The sequence below is a fragment of the Cucumis sativus genome, chromosome 7 (genome assembly GCF_000004075.3).
Source record: "Cucumis sativus cultivar 9930 chromosome 7, Cucumber_9930_V3, whole genome shotgun sequence".
NCBI classification, from domain to species: domain Eukaryota; kingdom Viridiplantae; phylum Streptophyta; class Magnoliopsida; order Cucurbitales; family Cucurbitaceae; genus Cucumis; species Cucumis sativus.
The window spans coordinates 19,620,461-19,638,946 of record NC_026661.2 but is presented as its reverse complement, the minus strand read 5'-3'; the positions used below and the strand labels follow the sequence as shown (position 1 = coordinate 19,638,946).

The 18,486-nt window shown below is 29.8% G+C and overlaps 2 protein-coding genes and 1 long non-coding RNA gene across 5 annotated transcripts; 2 read left to right on the top strand and 1 right to left on the bottom strand.

Annotated features, from left to right (window-relative positions):
• The first annotated feature begins 7,080 nt into the window (after positions 1 to 7,080).
• On the top strand, positions 7,081 to 13,101 carry LOC101207566 (polygalacturonase QRT2). 2 transcript variants are annotated; one of them, XM_004135887.3, is made up of 9 exons: positions 7,083 to 7,568; positions 7,755 to 7,883; positions 9,813 to 9,980; positions 10,082 to 10,102; positions 10,598 to 10,805; positions 10,907 to 10,988; positions 11,087 to 11,195; positions 12,389 to 12,505; positions 12,599 to 13,101. In XM_004135887.3, the coding sequence occupies exons 1-9, from the start codon at positions 7,266 to 7,268 to the stop codon at positions 12,836 to 12,838; spliced, it is 1,377 nt and encodes a 458-aa protein (XP_004135935.1). In that variant the 5' UTR covers positions 7,083 to 7,265; the 3' UTR covers positions 12,839 to 13,101. The 2 variants fall into 2 exon arrangements, with proteins under 2 accessions (XP_031744293.1, XP_004135935.1); XM_031888433.1 differs by having other exon boundaries at positions 7,081 to 7,568; positions 12,389 to 13,101.
• A 775-nt stretch (positions 13,102 to 13,876) lies between these two features.
• Positions 13,877 to 15,510, bottom strand: LOC116405308. The gene is made up of 2 exons (XR_004218484.1): positions 14,540 to 15,510; positions 13,877 to 14,377 (listed from the first exon to the last, which is right to left on the bottom strand). It is a non-coding gene; the product is annotated as an uncharacterized LOC116405308 (long non-coding RNA).
• A 166-nt stretch (positions 15,511 to 15,676) lies between these two features.
• On the top strand, positions 15,677 to 18,295 carry LOC101211145 (cytokinin riboside 5'-monophosphate phosphoribohydrolase LOG1). 2 transcript variants are annotated; one of them, XM_011661143.2, is made up of 7 exons: positions 15,677 to 16,104; positions 16,250 to 16,347; positions 16,455 to 16,485; positions 16,567 to 16,666; positions 16,793 to 16,863; positions 17,087 to 17,230; positions 17,356 to 18,295. In XM_011661143.2, the coding sequence occupies exons 1-7, from the start codon at positions 16,081 to 16,083 to the stop codon at positions 17,452 to 17,454; spliced, it is 567 nt and encodes a 188-aa protein (XP_011659445.1). In that variant the 5' UTR covers positions 15,677 to 16,080; the 3' UTR covers positions 17,455 to 18,295. The 2 variants fall into 2 exon arrangements, with proteins under 2 accessions (XP_011659445.1, XP_004136120.1); XM_004136072.3 differs by having other exon boundaries at positions 15,677 to 16,115.
• Positions 18,296 to 18,486: the final 191 nt, after the last annotated feature.

Sequence of the window (18,486 nt, the reverse complement as noted above, 5' to 3'; positions counted from 1 at the left end):
GATGACCATTTTGTTGAAATTCTTTCCACTACCATACAATGTTTCCACAATTCTGTTCATACACGAAATTATATATATTTTTAAATATAACAAAATATTTAATATACAAAATGTAATATTTCATCCTAACTTCATAGGAATTAGCCGTGAATCAGGTCCTCTATGAATAAGCTACCATGTGTACTTGTGAGGTATCTACAAACTTATTCTCTATAATATAAATTTTTTAGTTGTGTTTTCTCCTTCCGAAATTTGATATCAAATCCATCCTGGATGAACTCTCTAGACATCGTCACCATTGTTTGTTCTCCTTTTTTGTTACTACTTACTATAAAGAAAGTAAAAGTGACGTTTACACGAATATATTCCCATTCATGCTTAAAATGTTTTCAACATCACGGATAGTGTCAAAAAGTAAGAAAAAGAGAGAAATTTATTGCATAGTTGGCTTATGCATATGTATTTTTTTTTATCAATTGGTCATAAAAGCTAGTTCAAACACATTTATGCATAGTTGATTGTATTAAAATTAAAGATTAAACAACCAAAACAGTAATGTTTCTAGTAAAAATCGATTTAGGAGTTGTCAGTGTAATTTAATCAATCAGTAGGTACCCAAATTGAAGACTCAATAACTATAAAAATCAAAATTTTAGGATTAAATGAAAATTTAAGAAAAGTATAGAAACAAAATTGAAATGTGTAATTTAGCTTATATAAAATAACATAAAATGTTGCACCGTATTCTTCAAATCTAACAAAACCATTTTTATTTTTATATTTCATTAAATACTTTTGAACCTCACAATCTTTTAATAAAAAAAAAAACTTATTTTGAACTATAAGTTGAATGGTATATTTCAAGTTTAATAGAGAAGTATTATTTATAAAATATAATAAGATTATAATTTTATCATTCCATATATCTAAATTTTTATTATATTTTATAAATAATTCGATTTATTTGACAATATATGAAAATGTCTTTATCATATATATATACACCTCTCAACTTTGAGGAGAAAGCTATGCTATATGTCATTGTCCAAATTTAAATAAAATATAGATAGTTGTGCAACGCATAGTATTGAGAGTTTTTGAATTTTATATAGGTGGAAAAGTACAAATTATAGTTTGGTTGATATCTATAATTTACTGGGTTAACATTTTAGAATTTAAAATTGTATGAACAGATTGAACACATATTTAAAATATAGTTTAGGTTGTGTGTCAAACACGTATTAATGATTAATCGATTGAATTCGAAAATATAACAAACATAATTGGAATGACTAACTAAACATGTCTTAATTTTTAAACTCGATATTTTAGTTTCTAAAATTTGAGATATTCTCAACTTTTTCGTTCATATCTTCAATCCTTTTGGTCCTTTCGTTAATTATTTGTTAAATACAACAAAATGTATGAAAATATTACACAGTCTATATTTTAATATTTTACTATATTTATAAATTTTGTAAGAAATTTTGTCGTTTAAAATAAATTTTACTTTGATTAGTTTTAGTTTGGCTTTCTTCATCCATGTCCATGCCAACACGGGTGGTGGCAAGAATGATATAAAACACTCAACCAATACTTCTTACATGAATATTCAATTGCAAAACAAAACACTTCACATGAATTTTATTCATATTTATGAAGTCTTGGCTTGGATTATACATATGAAACTCTCATGCATTAATCATTATATTAATAGGCTATATATTTGGAAAATGATTAGACCAAGTCAGAAAGGATTAATTTCAAGAAAACTGGAAGCAGCCTAAAAATTAGGAGTGAGCATGATGGACTAAAAAACCGAGTCGATCGAAAAACGAGAGAAATCGATTTTGAAAAGTTTCAAATAGAGAATTTTCAAAAGGTATTTCAAAGTGTTAAACCGATAGACCCGACAAAAATTGACTGATGGATCGATCCTTACTCATCGATGTTGAGATACGTTTTGTAAAAAAAACTGATTTCGACTAACCGGTGATCATTCTACTAAAATTCTTCAACCATCATCTAGAGTTCATATACTCCCTACATTTGCAAGTAGTCATATATATATCAAATTTCTTTCAAAATTTTAAATCATTAACCTTAATTTTCAACTATGTCAAATACTATAGAAGTTCGAAAGTTTTCAAAAACTATCCAAAGTTTTAAATCATTAACCCTCAATTTTTTATTACTTCAGTAATGAATTAGTTAATGAAGTTCACCTTTCACAACTAAGTATTATTCACGTGGAAGAATTTGTTAGAATAAATTTTCTTCAGATCACAGACCCCGAGTTTCAAATAATTTTTTTTATCACACATTCAAATCATCGATTTTTTTTTCCAGTAAAGTATCACTAAAAGATGAATATCGAGATCGTACATACTGACTCAACATACGACAAATGTGAGAAACAAAACCCATAAATTAACAAATAAGTTTTAAAATAAGGTAGTCCATTCATGACTAATTTCGTTACATACCGATTTAACAGAGCACGCGTTGCCAACCACAAGACTTTTGTCACCTACAAGAACCACAATTGAGATGGTTCTAATTGTTACGAAAGAAAATCGACCAACTCTCGAGATATCCCTTTCGTGATTATGGTAAATTGGACAACACAAAACCCAAAAACCTACCTGTCATCATGAACAACTCATGGCCTATACACCCTCTACACAAAAATATATACACTCACGCCAAGTTTCAAAGTTATGGGTCTTCTTTTTCTTTTCTTTTTCTCATTTAACCCACCACGCAATTTCCCATTTTAATTTTTACCCAACTTTGTCAATTTCCCCCAAACTCACCAAACAAACCCTTCCAACCCTCTCTCTCAAACCATCACACCCATATGGCAATTTTTCATATACTCATCTACTGTTTGGATAGAATTTTAGATCGTTGGCAACTTTTCTAGTATTACGACACGGTAGCATAGACAAGTTTTTATCTTACATCGTCGTTACATTCATAGCAAGTTTGTCATAAAATAATAAATATTTAAGAATATTTTACTAGTACAAATTAGGAGAGAGGATCGTATTCTTATTCTCATATACATATAGGTGTCAGCTGAGCTAAACTCTTATTGACAATATTTAAGAATAATAAGATTTTAATGTGTCAGAACAAATTAAATGAAAAAAAGTAGATTTTCACACCAAAATCGTATGTGGATTTAGCTTTTGTAAATTCAATATTGTAGTAGTGACCGATTAAAATTTTGTTTATTATATTGGATTTTGTAGTTCAAATGTTTGTTTTGGCAATTTATGGACAAGTTTTGTGAGATGTTATTAAAGTTTTGTGGTGGGTAAACTTTGTATGATTGAATCCAAGATGGTGAGAAACTATAAGAATGTGTACCTTAAATTTATATCCAAATGGTTGTTTAGGGACAATATGAAATTAAAAATTTGAATTCTTAACCTAACCTTTTTGTTATGAGATAGTCATATTGGGGTGTAATCTCATTAATTAAATAACTTTTCAAAGTTTCAATGTTGAATATTGATAATCTTTGATTCTTTTAAAAAAAACACAACACACAAAAATTTAAAGGGAAGAAAATCAAAGTTTTTCTATATAAAAGAAAATTGAAAGTATATAGTAAAAAAGAGTTCATGATTGAAACAATAATTTAAGTAAAAATCATGAATGCATGTAATATCTCCCTTTGTTTAATTAACAAAATAAACACAAAATACTAATGTAAAAATATGTTTTAAGATGATTGTAGGTTAAAAAATATATTTACAAAAGGTCACAAATTTGATATTTTTTAGAAAAATGGTCAAAAATAGAAAATTTATCGTAAATAGTTTATAAATTCAAGGCAAATTGAATATAATTGTTGCTCATTTTTTTAAAATAGTAGTTTAATTTTTTTTTATAAGGTTTGAAAATGGAGGATAAAGTAGGAATTTGAAAATATAAAAACTAATGTGTGATTAAAGAAGTGAATTGTATCATAATCTTCTTAAGAAAGTCTAGACGTAGGCTTTAATTTTGAGAAACTAATGAGAATTCAAAGAGATTTGTTATAAACCAATTCATTTAGTGGGATTTAACTTGTACGCATTGCATATAAGGAAGAAACAAAAACAATTACATTGACATAATTTCTTTTTTTAAACTTTACAAAGCAAAATATTGTGTAATTTTGGTCTAGTATCACAACATATTTATATATGTTATTAACATCTATTTAGTTATTTTTCTTTTAAAAGCAACCATAATCTTTTAAGAGTTTTAAAATAACATTTTACAAAAACAAGAAAGTAGGAAAAGAAATTTTAGAAATGAGGCATAACCCCAAACTATAGGATAGTTTTTGGTTATGGAAAAAAGTGTACCGGATACTAACCAATTTGACCCACGGAAGTCGTGTGCGCGTATTGAGTACACGACTTTCTTTTTTAAAAAATTATTTATGAAAAGTTTGAAAATTGAACCATTAAAATTTAAACTAAATGTGACAAAAGAAATAATAGAATTAAGGGGTGTGATTGAATTTAACAAGGAAACATATTTTTAGAATTGAGGATTGGAATACTTAATATATATAATATATATAAAGAATAAGAATAATGACATATTTGTTAATAAATAAATAATTAAATTGGAGAGGTGAATTTAATAAGAAAAATTTAAAATCCGAGATTAAGATATTAATATATACATATATAAATATAAAGAAAAAAGAAAAATAAATAAATAAGTTTGTTAGATAAAAAAGTAATAAAATTAAAATTGAAATATTGTTTTAATTCAACAAGAAAACATATTTTTAAGATTGAAATTTAGAGATTGTGATATTTAATATATATATATATATATATATATATATATATATATATATATATATATATATATAAAAGAAAAGGAAACTAAAGTCTTGGAATCCATCCATGAGTTCACTACCTTATTATTATTATTTTTTAAATAATATTAAATACAACATGTTTCAATTAAATAAAAATAAGTTAAACTCTTTTGATTAAATTTGTATCGAATTCACTCAAAAGATATTTTAAGTCGTTATAAGTACTATAATTTTTTTTTTTCAAAATGAGTTATTTTTTAAAATTAAACACTCGAGAATGTATTCCAAAGTCTATAAATACTACTTTTATTTTCAAATTTATTTCTTTGTCACCTACTTTTTATCACTTGTTTAAAAAAACAAAAGCCAAAATTTGAAAACTAAAAAAGACCATACTTTTAAAAACTTGTACTTGTTTCTAGATTTTAACTAAGAATTCAATAACTGTACCTAAGAAAGAGGTGAATTCAACCATTATACTTAAGAAAGATGCAAATGATTGTAAGAAGTAGAGAGGAAATAGACTTAATTTTAGAAAAATGGTTATCAAACGAATCTTAAACTGTACAATAAAAGTTCCGTACGAGTCAAAAATTTGACTTTTTTGATCCGATATAGTTGGGCTCTACATATGCATATGCAAAACAAAAGATAAACTTTAATTTAGTTCTAGAAAAAGGAAGAAGAAAGGGTAATGAATGTGATTGTCAAAGTTTATGGTGTCATAATCAATTTTGTGATAGGAACTTAACTAAAAAGTGGGGATTTGCCAAATACTCTTTTCCCAATTCCCCTATTGAAAATATAACTGAAAACTGAATTTTACCTAACATAAACCCTAAATCCCTCTTCTCTTTCCATTGTTTCTTATTTATTTTCTTTTTCAAATACATTTGTCCTTCTTATGACTCACTGTTTTTCCTTTCATAAAGAAATTTAATTAATACGAACCTTCTTATAGTGGAACTTGATAAATCATTATTTTTTAAAAAATAAAGTACAATTTTGGAAGAACACAAATGTAATTTGAATACCCTTTTTGCCTTTCAAAGATCATTTCATCACATCATATGTCATATAAAATAAACTTTCTATGAATAACAAAACAATTTTAACTTTCTATTGTATTGGTTTGAATATAGTTCATGTAATAAAAATTGATGTAATTGTAATAAAATTTATTTGATAGATAAATTATATAAGTTTGAATCGTAAATGTAATGATATATTTTTTTATTGCATATACCTCTAAGAATTAAGTAGAGTCAGTGTTGATATCGATAACAATAAAGATGTCAATATTGAAAAAAAAAATCAACTGTAATTGTAACAGTAATAATAGTCGTAAGAGTAACTATATATCAGTAACGATAATAATAGGACATAATTCTCAGATGTAATCAGAGATGATACGAACCATCCAAAAATAATCAAATATATGAGTCTCATATTTCTCTCATTATTTTATTACGTTTTCATTAGAGTAAAAGGGATGGTTGTTCAACTCATTAAGATAGATTAAAATGATAGAGGTTTTAGAATCAAACAATACTAAAATTTGTATAGAAAACAAACAATTTTAACTCTTCTTTTCTCCAAATGTGTGTGTGTATATATATAAATAAATAAATAAATGTATACACCCATATAATCTCTTTCAATTTTAAACCGTACATTTTTTCAATAAACTATATAATTAAGAACAATAATAAAAGTACTCGTAATCAAAATTTTGCAATAATTTACCAACTTTATTCTTTATAAGGAGTCATCTAATTGATATCTTCCTCTCTTAGATTTTTCTTTGTTTTGAACCTCCAACCTAAGAGTAAATGTCAAATATAGAGTGAATTTTTACCACGTTAAAAAAACAAACACAACCATATTTTTGCATTTAAGATATATAAAGTTTTAACTATATAGTTATAGTAATTGTACAGGAATTATTCCCCAAAGTATAGCCAGCTTTAATCAATAAACAGGGTTTGTCCATGCAAATCCATGCATTATTAATACATAATTAAACTTAGAGTACGTACTCCCAAACAAAAATAAAATAATTAAACCATATAGGAATTAAAATTAAAATTTGATTTTCGAGTGAAAAAAAGAGAAGAAAAAAATAAAAACCCAAAAGTCGGCTACCGGCCAACTCAATTCTTGCATCTCAATCTCTTGCTTTTTAATCCAAAACTTCCTCACACTCATGTTTTTGCACCAAAAATTTTCTCTCTTTTAAAATAATTTCCAAAGCAAACTTCCATTCATTTCCTATAAATAACCCCACAAATCTTAAAGTACATTTCATGTTTTTGATTTCATTCAGTTTGGTCACCCACTATTCCATCAAAACTTTCCCTACTTTTCTTCCCCTTCCCCCCCCTCAAACTCCATTCCCTCTTTTAAAAACTCCACACAATATCATTCCAATATGTGTCGTCCATTACTCGGCCGTCCTTGTTGCCTTTCCCTTCTTACGTTTCTCTTCGTCGTCGTTGTCATCTTTGACATTCTCTCGACATGCTCCGGCTCGTATCCTGATGTTGATAATCCTCTACCGTCAATTAGCAGCGGTGATAAAGAAGTTGATGGTCAACATTATAAATACTCCTCTGAATTCTCCAGCATGTTGAGGACGAGGTTGGAGAAGATGGCGTCATCGCCTTTGGCATCACCGGAGATATTCAACGTGGATGATTACGGAGCAATGGGTGACGGAGAAGACGATAGTGAGGTGGGGTATTTTTTTTAAAGAGCACATAGCAATAATTATAGACGACAAGCATAGCTCAACTAATCACAATCTCGAAGTCGCTAACATGCTGATGGGAGTATTACTGTTGAATGGAATTAAAGAAGGTTGGGAGGTGAAATGTTGAATGAATGAATTAATAATGTGTGTTTAATTGAAAATTTTCAGGCGTTTAAAGAAACATGGAAGGACGCATGTTCATCTACAAATGCCATTTTTCTGGTTCCCTGTGATAGAGTTTATCATCTTAAGCCAATCACCTTCACTGGTCCTTGTAACTCTCCTCTTCTATTTAAGGTATCTATCTGTATTTTAAAAACTCATCTCACCAAATTTTTAAATATATATAGAATCATATCAATTAATTAATCTCTCCCGCTTAGATTTGATTTGTTACACTTTTAACTTTAGTTTATTATAATTTATAATATTTAATTTTTTTTTTATAAAATTGACTAGATATCAACTTATTTATAAACTATGTAAAGAATAAGTAAAAAGAAAAAAAAAATACTAATTAAGCTATTTCAAATTTTTGTTTGATTTTTTAAATCATCCCAAAAATATAGAAAACAAATAAAAAAAGTTTGTAATGGAAGTATTGTTACTATTATCAAATAAGATTTATGTTTGTCACGTATTTGTTTAACGTATTAGTTTTATTAAAATTAAATGGTAAAGAAGTATGATTTAAAATATGGTTTTTTTTTTTTTTTTTTGAGTTTTTACGATGGTAGGTAGAAAGTTATATTTTACTTTCTTACGTGATATATTTCAATTGATCTAATTATATATACTGCATTAAATATAAATAAAATTAAAATAATAAATAATTGAGTTTCACTAATATTTCTATTGTCATTAAAAAGTAGAAGTTGGTGTGGAAGATTATCTTTTTCATATGGTGAATTTATACCATATTTTCTTAGTAATAAATAACTCACCATAAATACATTAAATTCAATTTGTATTTTATTAATAATTTTTATAGTTATTTGATTTATTTAACGGTTTTTCATTTCGTCTTCTGCACAATATTACAATTTTATTTTTATTTTAGCTGTTATATTTGATTTTATTTTCTTGCTTGTTATATCTTTGTTTAGTTCCTGCATTATATATATTTGTTTTCTTCTCCATTTTCACTTTTTTTTAATGGTAAGGAATGTCTCCTCTTTCACATTAATAACGAGTTTTTTTCATTAAAAAATTTCCCAATTAAGGTATTTAGTTTTTTAAAAACACTTTAATGGGATAATTTTTTACTTAAAAGTTTAGAATGTAGGGACTTTCTAGGCTTTGAGTGTCTTGGGTTTTGTCTTTTCTTTCACATTGATAACGGATTTGAAAAAAAAAAAGGAGCAACGTATTTACAATATTATATGGGTTGTTATTTATGTCGATCAACATTTTGATTAATGTCATTAATAAAATATAAAAATATTGTTATATTTGGTAAATATTTCAACAATCTTATCATTTACACTAATTTTCTAAAAACAACAGTTTAGATATTTTTTATTAAAAAATTATAATGTGATAACTTATTTCTTAAAATTTAGGATATCTTAAAATTTAGTGACCTCAAAATTGTAATATACTAGTGCTCATCAAAACCAAACAAATGTTCTAGTCTTAAAAGAAATTGGGATTCAATCCATAACAGGGGATTTATATATTTTGGTTTAATAAAATAGTTTCTTTGTTTAAGTTTTGTTCATTTTTTAGAAAGGTGGCTTTTTATCTCCTAAATGAAGCTCTAATACCATCCACTATGACTTTTTTATGCAATTGCTTCTCCATTTTGTTATTGTATGTCAAAGAGCACGTGCCTATTTTCCCTCTAATAGTATTGCAATTACCTTGGGAAGCAAGACAGTTAGGTAAACCTTTACTACATATTTGAAAATATAGAAAAATAAACAAAAAATATTTATAAAATATAGTAAAATGTCATAATATTAATTATATATATTTTGTTATACTTGTAAAAAAATTAAACAATTCATTTAAAATAATTTCCCTATTTAAATTCCTATATATTAAAATGAAAATAAAAGTAGAAAATTTTCTTCATAGATAGTTTCAAGAATTTATTTTTATTTATTAAAAATGAATTATATATTATTTCTTTCACAATACAATGCTTATTTCAAATTTTCAATTATAACAATATTATTTTTTCCTAATAACTAATTCTAATTTTCTTTTATTCCAACATGAAAGATCGAAGGGACAATAAAAGCATCCCCACATATATCAGATTATGAGAAAGACAGAAGGCATTGGATTATATTTCAAAATTTGTTAGGTCTTAGAGTGGAAGGTAAAGGCATTATTAATGGAAATGGAAGAAAATGGTGGTTAAATTCCTGCAAAGTCAATAAAACTCTTGTGAGTTACTCAATTTTAACATTAATTTCTTTTATTAAAAAATCTTAATTTATTTTGTGTTTCATTGATTTATTTTCCTTTTCTTTTTCTTGTTTTTTCAGCCTTGCAAGGAAGCTCCAACAGTAAGTTCATTCTCACATGCGTATGAGTAAAAGTTATTGACAATTTACCATGGCTAAATTGGGTTTGGATTAACTTGTTTAAAAATTGAATGGATAAAGTTAAACCAATGGAGTTTTTTTTGTTTGGTACAATTGAGGTGGAGGGTTCGGACCGTAAACCTCGTGGTTACTAGTATATGTATGACAGATTGAGCTGGTCAACTAAAAAAGTTTTAAATATTGAAACTATAATGGTTTTGAAACTTTGAGAGAACTAAGGACATTAAACTGTCACTAAGCTAACATACATTACAAAAGAAACACGAGAGGGAAATCTATCTACAAAATAGTTTCAAGAGAACCTATCACGAACATATACAAAATGACTCTCTAAGTGATATTATTTGCTAGTATCTTTTTAAACACTTAGAAATTCCTTATAAACATGCTCTAAATTAAGAGTTCAGATTGGAGAAATCTTAGTTTCCGTTTTCTCATACTTTCAATTCTTTTCAGGCTGTTACTTTCTTTCAATGTACGAATCTGAGAGTGGAAGGGCTGAGGTTCAGAAATGCACAACAGATGCATCTTTCTTTTCAGAAATGCAACAATGTCAAAGCTCTAAATCTCTGGATACATTCACCAGGAAACAGCCCCAACACTGATGGCATCCACGTCACAGGCACTCAATTCATTGTCATCAAGAACTGTCTTATTATGACTGGTATTCCTATTCCCAAAGCTTCAAACAAATACAATCTATAACTAAAACAAAGCCTCGTTTTTAAGTTTTATGGTAGTTCTCAACTTGGTATTCTTTTGAAGGTGATGACTGCCTTTCAATCGTAAGTGGATCGAAAAACGTCCGAGCAAAGGGCATCACTTGTGGACCAGGTCATGGAATCAGGTACCAAATAACAAAGCTCCACATCTAAGATAACTTCATTCAATGGGGTTCGTATTATTGATTGTTTATTTTTTTCATTTTCCTGATTTATTTTGCAGTATTGGAAGTTTGGGAGCTGGAAAAACTGAAGCAGAGGTTTCTAACGTGGTGGTTGATACAGCAAAATTTTCAGGAACAACAAATGGAGTGAGAATTAAAACTTGGCAGGTAAAAAGATTGCTCTAAGTTCTCCACGAGTAGTTAAAAGAACTTGTTTAGAACAGTAAAAATCACTTGTTTTGACTTGAAAATTAAAGTTATTTCACTTTGTTAAGACTCAAAAATCAGAAAATGAAAGAAGTTTACTGGATGCAAAAGCAACAGTGTTTGTGCCTGCTGATTTTGACACCAGAACTTGACCTGCACATTACTTAATCCTCTACTTTTTGAACAACTAAATACCTGTGTAAGTTTAGGTATCGTGTGCTTTTCAAAACCAACCAAACAAATTAACATTTTTTTCACAAGTCAATGACCTGGAGGGAAAGAGGAAGTTTGGTTTGTTTTCTCCCCTGCCAGTCAGCTAAGAATTTGGTATTAAAAACTCCATAACGGATTGTCAATGATGGTCATGGGTACAATAAAAGACTTGGAGAGGATGGGTTGAATCCATGGTGTTTTTGGTTATCTACTAAGGATTTAATATGATACGAATTTTTTTCGTGCTTAGATGTTTTAGAGTTAGATGGATGTGCATTTAGTTGAGGTGTGCAATACCTATCCCAGCACCCATGAATACTAGGAGGAGAAATATATTGAAAAGATTTCAGACATAGTGGACCAGTAAAATCAATATAGAAAGGATAAACAACAAAAAAATCCTATGGGTCATGCCTTGTCACTCTTTCTTCGCTTTTCTTTATACTTCAAGAATTGGCATGGCATGTTTTGAGATTTTTTACGGTTTGAAGGAGAGAATGATTTCATTCCATCTTTTTCTCTTACGTTGTTTACAAAGAACTTGGAAATTAATTTATTTTAAGTCTTATTTTCTTGGTTTCTTAACTTCCACATCTTGTTTGCTTTTGATCTTTAGGTTCAATTTTGGTCAACAAATTTTGGGCAAAAAAAAGTATACGTCTTATATATGAAGTCAAATGAAACTGGTTTTGTCATCAAAATTAATAACTTAAGATTAATGAAAGCTTTTACAAAACTATGACTATTCATAAAAGTTCAAGACCTAAAACTAGACGAGTTAAAAGCAGAGAGCCCAATGTGGAAGTTTTACCAACCAAAAGAAAACTTTAGCGCTATCCTTTTAGAACACACAACTTAACAGCTAAATTGAATATTTTGCTTGGACTTAAATTACCTAATCAAATATCACTTTAGTTCTAACCCAAAAGTTTGATCTACAGGGAGGAAAAGGGTATGCACAAAACATAATATTCCAGAACATTGTGATGGACAATGTGACCAACCCAATAATCATAGATCAAAACTACTGTGACCAGAAAGAACCATGCACACAACAGGTAAACACTTCAATAACAGAATTCAGCACAACCCAGAACTTCAATATTTACAAAAAAAAATATCTCCTAAATATTTTATCAAACACCATACAGGCAGACGCAGTAGAGGTGAGTAACGTAGTATACCAGAACATCAGAGGCACAAGCGCTTCAGAAGTGGCTGTGAAATTCAATTGCAGCAAAAGCATCCCATGTCAGGGGATTCTTCTACAAGATATCAATCTGGTTCACAAAGGAAAAAATGATGACAAATCGGCCCAAGCCGAAGCTTCCTGTAAAAATGTCAAGTTAAAAAACAGAGGAAGGGTTTCTCCACTGTGCGGAGGACGATGAAGAAGAAGAAGAAGAAGAAATGGGGGATCCGATTTTTGCAAATGCTTGATTGGGTCAATTGTATATTCAAATAATTTACACTTTTCTTAGACAAAATGGATTAGTGGTTCGTTCTATTCTAATTAGATATCGTTATTTTTTTCTTCTTTTGGGGATAAACCATGTAAAATAGGGTTATTGTTTGGGGTTATTATACGACCCATTGTAGCACTCATTAAATGGAGATTTAAGAATTCATGAATAAAGTATTTTTTATATATACATATTTTTACCATAAAAGCTATTGTCATTTACACGTTTTTCGAGAAATATCAACGGTGGATTTTCTAACTTTAATATACTAGCATTTAAAGTTCAACTTTACATTTCAAACAATTTCTGTTGATGTTACCAAAATGAGAGATTCAACAACTAATGATTGGTTCATAAATATATATATATATATATATACACATTTAGTTATCAGTGAAATCTGGTTTATATTGTAATGAAAGTGTAAAATTATTTTAAAGTTAGCCTAGCTCAACTAATATCAAATTGTGTTAATGAAAAAAAAAAAACATGGGTTTGAATCTCTCCATTCTATAAAATATTTATGATGGTGCAAAGTTGATAAGAAAAAGGAAAGCTTCTATGAGTAATTATGGATATATTTTCGAATGATTTTGAATATAACAATGTGATTTTGACCATTTACCAAACTTATGAGCGCATGTGAACTGCAAAATGGATTTTTCAAAGAAAATTGGTGCAATGGGCTCAGTGGCCCATAGGTCGGGATGGAAAAGCCCAATGGATTTTGGCTTTCACGAGAACAAATCGTGTTAATTTGCTGATGGGACAGAAAGGTGAAGAATGGAAATCCAATAGCTTTTCTCTGTGTTTGGCTTTTTGTAATAAAATGGCTCTCCTTGTAATGATTAGCAAAATTTCAAATTTGTGTAGCTAAACAGATCTTAAATTCGTATGTAATGGAACGTTTAGTTGGGGAAAAGTTGAGTTAGTAAGTAATTATTGTAACGAGATGAGAAATATGAATTTTTTTTTATGAATAATGTGAGTAGACACAATTAAGTAGATAACAAATTTCTTTAATTATCGGTGAACTGATGAACCAAAAGGCTTAATACATTTTTAACAGTTAAAATCTCTTTTATGTCCAATAAATCTTTAGAATAAAATAATAAATTCTCAACATATTGAAAGTTCTATTAATTAAACACAGAGTTAAAACTTTAAAAAAAAACTCAGATATATCATTTGTAGTTTAGCAGATTTTGTCTTCTATTTTTTTAATAGAAAGAGCTGTTTCTCTGTGTTTGTTTGTTTTTTTTTTTTTTTTTTATGTGAAAGAGTGGAAACTAGTAAGAGCTTGGTTCTGTTTTATTATCTTTTATTTCATAACCTTTACTAGGAAAAGCAATATCTTGACTCTGACCTCCATTGGTTAATTACATCTTTATTATGATTATGACTTTCAATGGCACTTTTTCTGGTTGCTCCTTTGTTTTGGTTGGTGCCCAATTCCACACATTAAATCTGCAAAAGGAAAGCAAAAAGATAAATGAAACAATATCCAAATAGATATATATGCCTTCCTTGTCTTCCTTATTCTCTCTCTCATGAAAGAAGAATCTAACTATGGCTCCTCAGAACATTCTATAAATCCAAAACCAGCTCTAATTTTACAGTCAAATTTACCACAAATAAAGAGTTGGATCTTGAGGGTTTCTTTCGACCATCTATTTCTTCTGCTTCTCATATTACAAAACTCAGTCTGATGGTGGAAAGATTGACCTCAGCAAGTGGAAAGATAAAACACTGTATTTGCAGTAAAAATCAAAGGAAAGAGGAAGAAAGAGCTCGAACCATGTGATGTTGGTGGTAAGATCAATAGCCTAAAGATATATTTGGAGCTGATATCGAAGAGAGAGTGTGAGAGAGAGAGAATTGACAATGTGTTTTAGGTTGGCCAAGTTGTTGTCTTTCAACAGTTCTAGCAAATTTCATAAGCATCTTTGTCTACCTCTCTCTCTGTGATCTTTTTCAATTGCAAAAGGTTGTAAATGGATAAAAACTATTACATGATAACAATAAATTAGAAAGAAAGTTCCTGATAAGACAACAGGCCAACTAATATTCAGAGACTTGTGATTGAAAAGTCAAACTAATAAACTATAAGACACGAATATTAGTCATCTGTGTCAAATACAATGGCAAGATCAAAAGAGAATCTCTAACCAATCTTGAAAGTTTTCCCTTAGACTTCGCAAGCATTAAGAAAACCAAGTTGGTTTAAGCAAGCCTCATGGGGTTCAAATCTCAATAATTGTTACAAATAATTATAACCACAAACACAAAACAAATAGTTAAATCATAAATAGTCTAACCTAGTTATGTTGCTCATGGTCCATCAAAAGCTTAACTTATAATTTATTTCCATAGGCCAAACAACCATTCATAATATATTAGTATTTTGCTGCTCACCTGAGGATCATTTATGAATATTAGGTGGAATGACATAGCTCAAAGAAGTGTGAACCAATTTTAATCTTAACATAATCAATTAATTCAAAAGGTCAGGTGAAGATGAACCAGGATGCAGACAATAATAAATTGACAAAAAAACAAAGCTTAGACCTCTAATATAGAGTTTAATCAATTTCATTATAAATGAATGATTCTCCTTTGATTTTCATTTCTAATTATTATAATTAGTTTGATACTTCTCTTTGTGAAAATAAATGCAATAGGTCTGAGGATTCCACAGACCTACATATAAAGCTTAGGACAGAGAATGGGTAATTAAGTTGAGCCCCATCATGTAATGAGAGGGTGAGAGGGAGACAAAGGACAACAAAATGATAAAAGCAAGGTGTTAGTAAGAGAATGGGTTTGAGTTTATTGCCATGAGTTCCAATTTCCACAAGGATTTAAAGCGTGGGCTGCTTTTTGTTGGTGTTGGAAGAAAAAAGGATGAGCAAATGATCTGCTGCTCATGTTAAAGCAGACAATATTTTGTCTGAACTGAATTAAAAAGAGTAGCTAACAAATTCAAAGGTTGTCTCCTAACTCTTCCTCTTCCTCTCTCTGTGCGTTCTCCCTCTCTCTCTCTCTCTCTCTCTGTCTCTGTGTGTGAAGAATGGAGGGAACAGGGTTATCTTCAACAAGTGAACAGAAATTGGGAAGGTTCAAAAGGGTGTGTGTATTCTGTGGCAGCAAAGCTGGATACAAGTCTACATATGCTGAAGCCACGATTGAGCTTGGTAAAGTACTGGTAATATAGAATATGTCAACCAATTGGTCAAATTGAAATTACCATGTATTCTAAATCTTTTTCCTCTTCTCGTTGTAACATTTTCCCATAAAAATTTGTTAGGTCCTAATTTCTTTTCCTTCCTGTGTTATCAGGTTGAGAAAAAAATAGACTTGGTTTATGGGGGAGGAAGTGTAGGCCTAATGGGTTTGATTTCTAAAACTGTATTTTCTGGAGGAAGTCATGTTCTTGGGTATGCTGCAGCATTTGCTCCAATATTGTGGCTTTGTTAAAATTTTTACATTTCTGTTCAAGTATCATGTTGTTGACTAATTTTATTGTTTCATTCATGATGTATAGAGTGATTCCCAAGGCACTTCTGCCTCATGAGGTACTTATCTGCAAATTTCCTTTCTTGGTCTATGGAAGGTAAGATGGTTTTTGGGTAAAATTAATGAAACCCCACTTGCAGATATCAGGCGAAACTGTCGGTGAAGTGAAAACTGTGGCAGATATGCACCAAAGGAAGTCAGAAATGGCCAAACATGCTGATGCATTTGTAGCACTTCCAGGTTATAATAGGAACTATAAGATTGTGTGTCTGTGTGTGAGTTTATTATGACAAGGGTTTCATTTCATTTACTTCACTAGCAAAAACTTGAAAATTTTGATGAAAAATCCAAAATCCATTGGACTAGGTGGCTATGGAACTATGGAAGAATTACTAGAGATGATAACTTGGGCTCAGCTAGGAATTCATGACAAGCCAGTAAGATATGGATTTGTATTGACAACTTTATGGAGGAAAAAAAGAGTATCTAAAACAAATACCATGGATTTTTCAGTACCTCCCTTCTTTATTTCCTTGGTTTATATTCAACATTTTGAAAGTATCGTTGAAACCCAGTAATAAAAAACAACAAACAGAAATGTTGTCAGAGTGGCTTATTGTTAACTTGACCTTTTATCGGTTTCGAAAAATGTATAATCAGGTAGGATTGCTAAATGTGGATGGATACTATGACAGCTTGCTTGCCTTATTTGACAAAGGAGTGGAGGAAGGCTTCATAGACAATTCAGCTAGGAAAATAGTGGTAATAGCAAACATGGCTGATGAGCTGATAAAAAGAATGGAGGTAGGAGGGGGGGAAAGAAGGTGCTTTGTTAGAGTTGCTGAATTATTGGGGGAAAACATACTTTTGTTTGAAAAAGGTAAGAAAAGAAGGTGATTAGTCATTACATTTTTGGTTCTATTTTGCAGGAGTATGTGGCCGTCCATGACAAGGTTGCACCCAGACAAAGATGGGAAGTGGACCAATTATCAGAGTCTACTCAAAGTGGGCAATCCATGAAATCTTAGATCTCATTCACCATCATGCCATTTGTATAAAAATCGGTTGTTGTGTGCTCAAATTTGATCAATGAGATTGTCAAAAGATAGACCAAATCTCTCTCTTTCTGTTATCTTTCTCTAAAGATCCACAATCTTTATCAATTATTTGTATATCCTTAAAGAAGACCTGTATTAAATTCCATTAAAATCAATGGAATAGTAAGATCTTTCTCTCTCATGAGGCCATTGACTATATTATCAAAAAAAGGCAAGGGGCAACAAGCTCTACAAGCTGAGTGGTGCAAAATAGGTGGGCAAAAGGCAAATAAAGAGAAGAAGACACTTTTGTAGGGTAGTGTTGCAAAAAGAAGAGACCCTCCAACTTGCGCCATTGTGCCAAGGTGCAGCAAAAATTCATTATTGCATTGTGGAATCTGTGATGTGTGGATTGCAGTATTTTGGATTTTGGGTCTTTATTCACTGAGCTTCTGTGAGCTGGGACCCTCCCTAAGAGCGACCCATTTGTTTCCTAGTGGCTTCTCTTCTCCACAAATCCTTTGCATTGGCATACCAAACTTATTGGACAATCTTTTCCTACTCCATCATGTAATCAAAAACACATTATTTTCTAGAATTTATTAGCAAGGTAGGCGGAAAAGTGCAATGAGAGTCTAATTGCCATCCGTCCTTGAAGGAAATTACTGATTCCAACTACCCATGAGGGCCCCCTAAGCCAATAATTCTCCCCGCTTTTAGTATTAAATGTAGGGGGAAAAACTTGGGTGGTGGCTGTGCTGCACCTATATGTGTCCGAACATAGCCAGTTACCTAATGAGAACTTACATGTGGCAATGTCTTTAAATTTAAATTAAATTATTCTTATTATTTTGCTATGTCATAGAGAGGAGAAGCATGACATAAGTACAGCCTACGATGCACCTAATCATTATCAATTTTTGATTAACTAAGTACAGCCTACGATGCACCTAATCATTATCAATTTTTGATTAACTCATTTGCATCCGTACCTAACATTGTCAATTTTTAAATTGATTAACT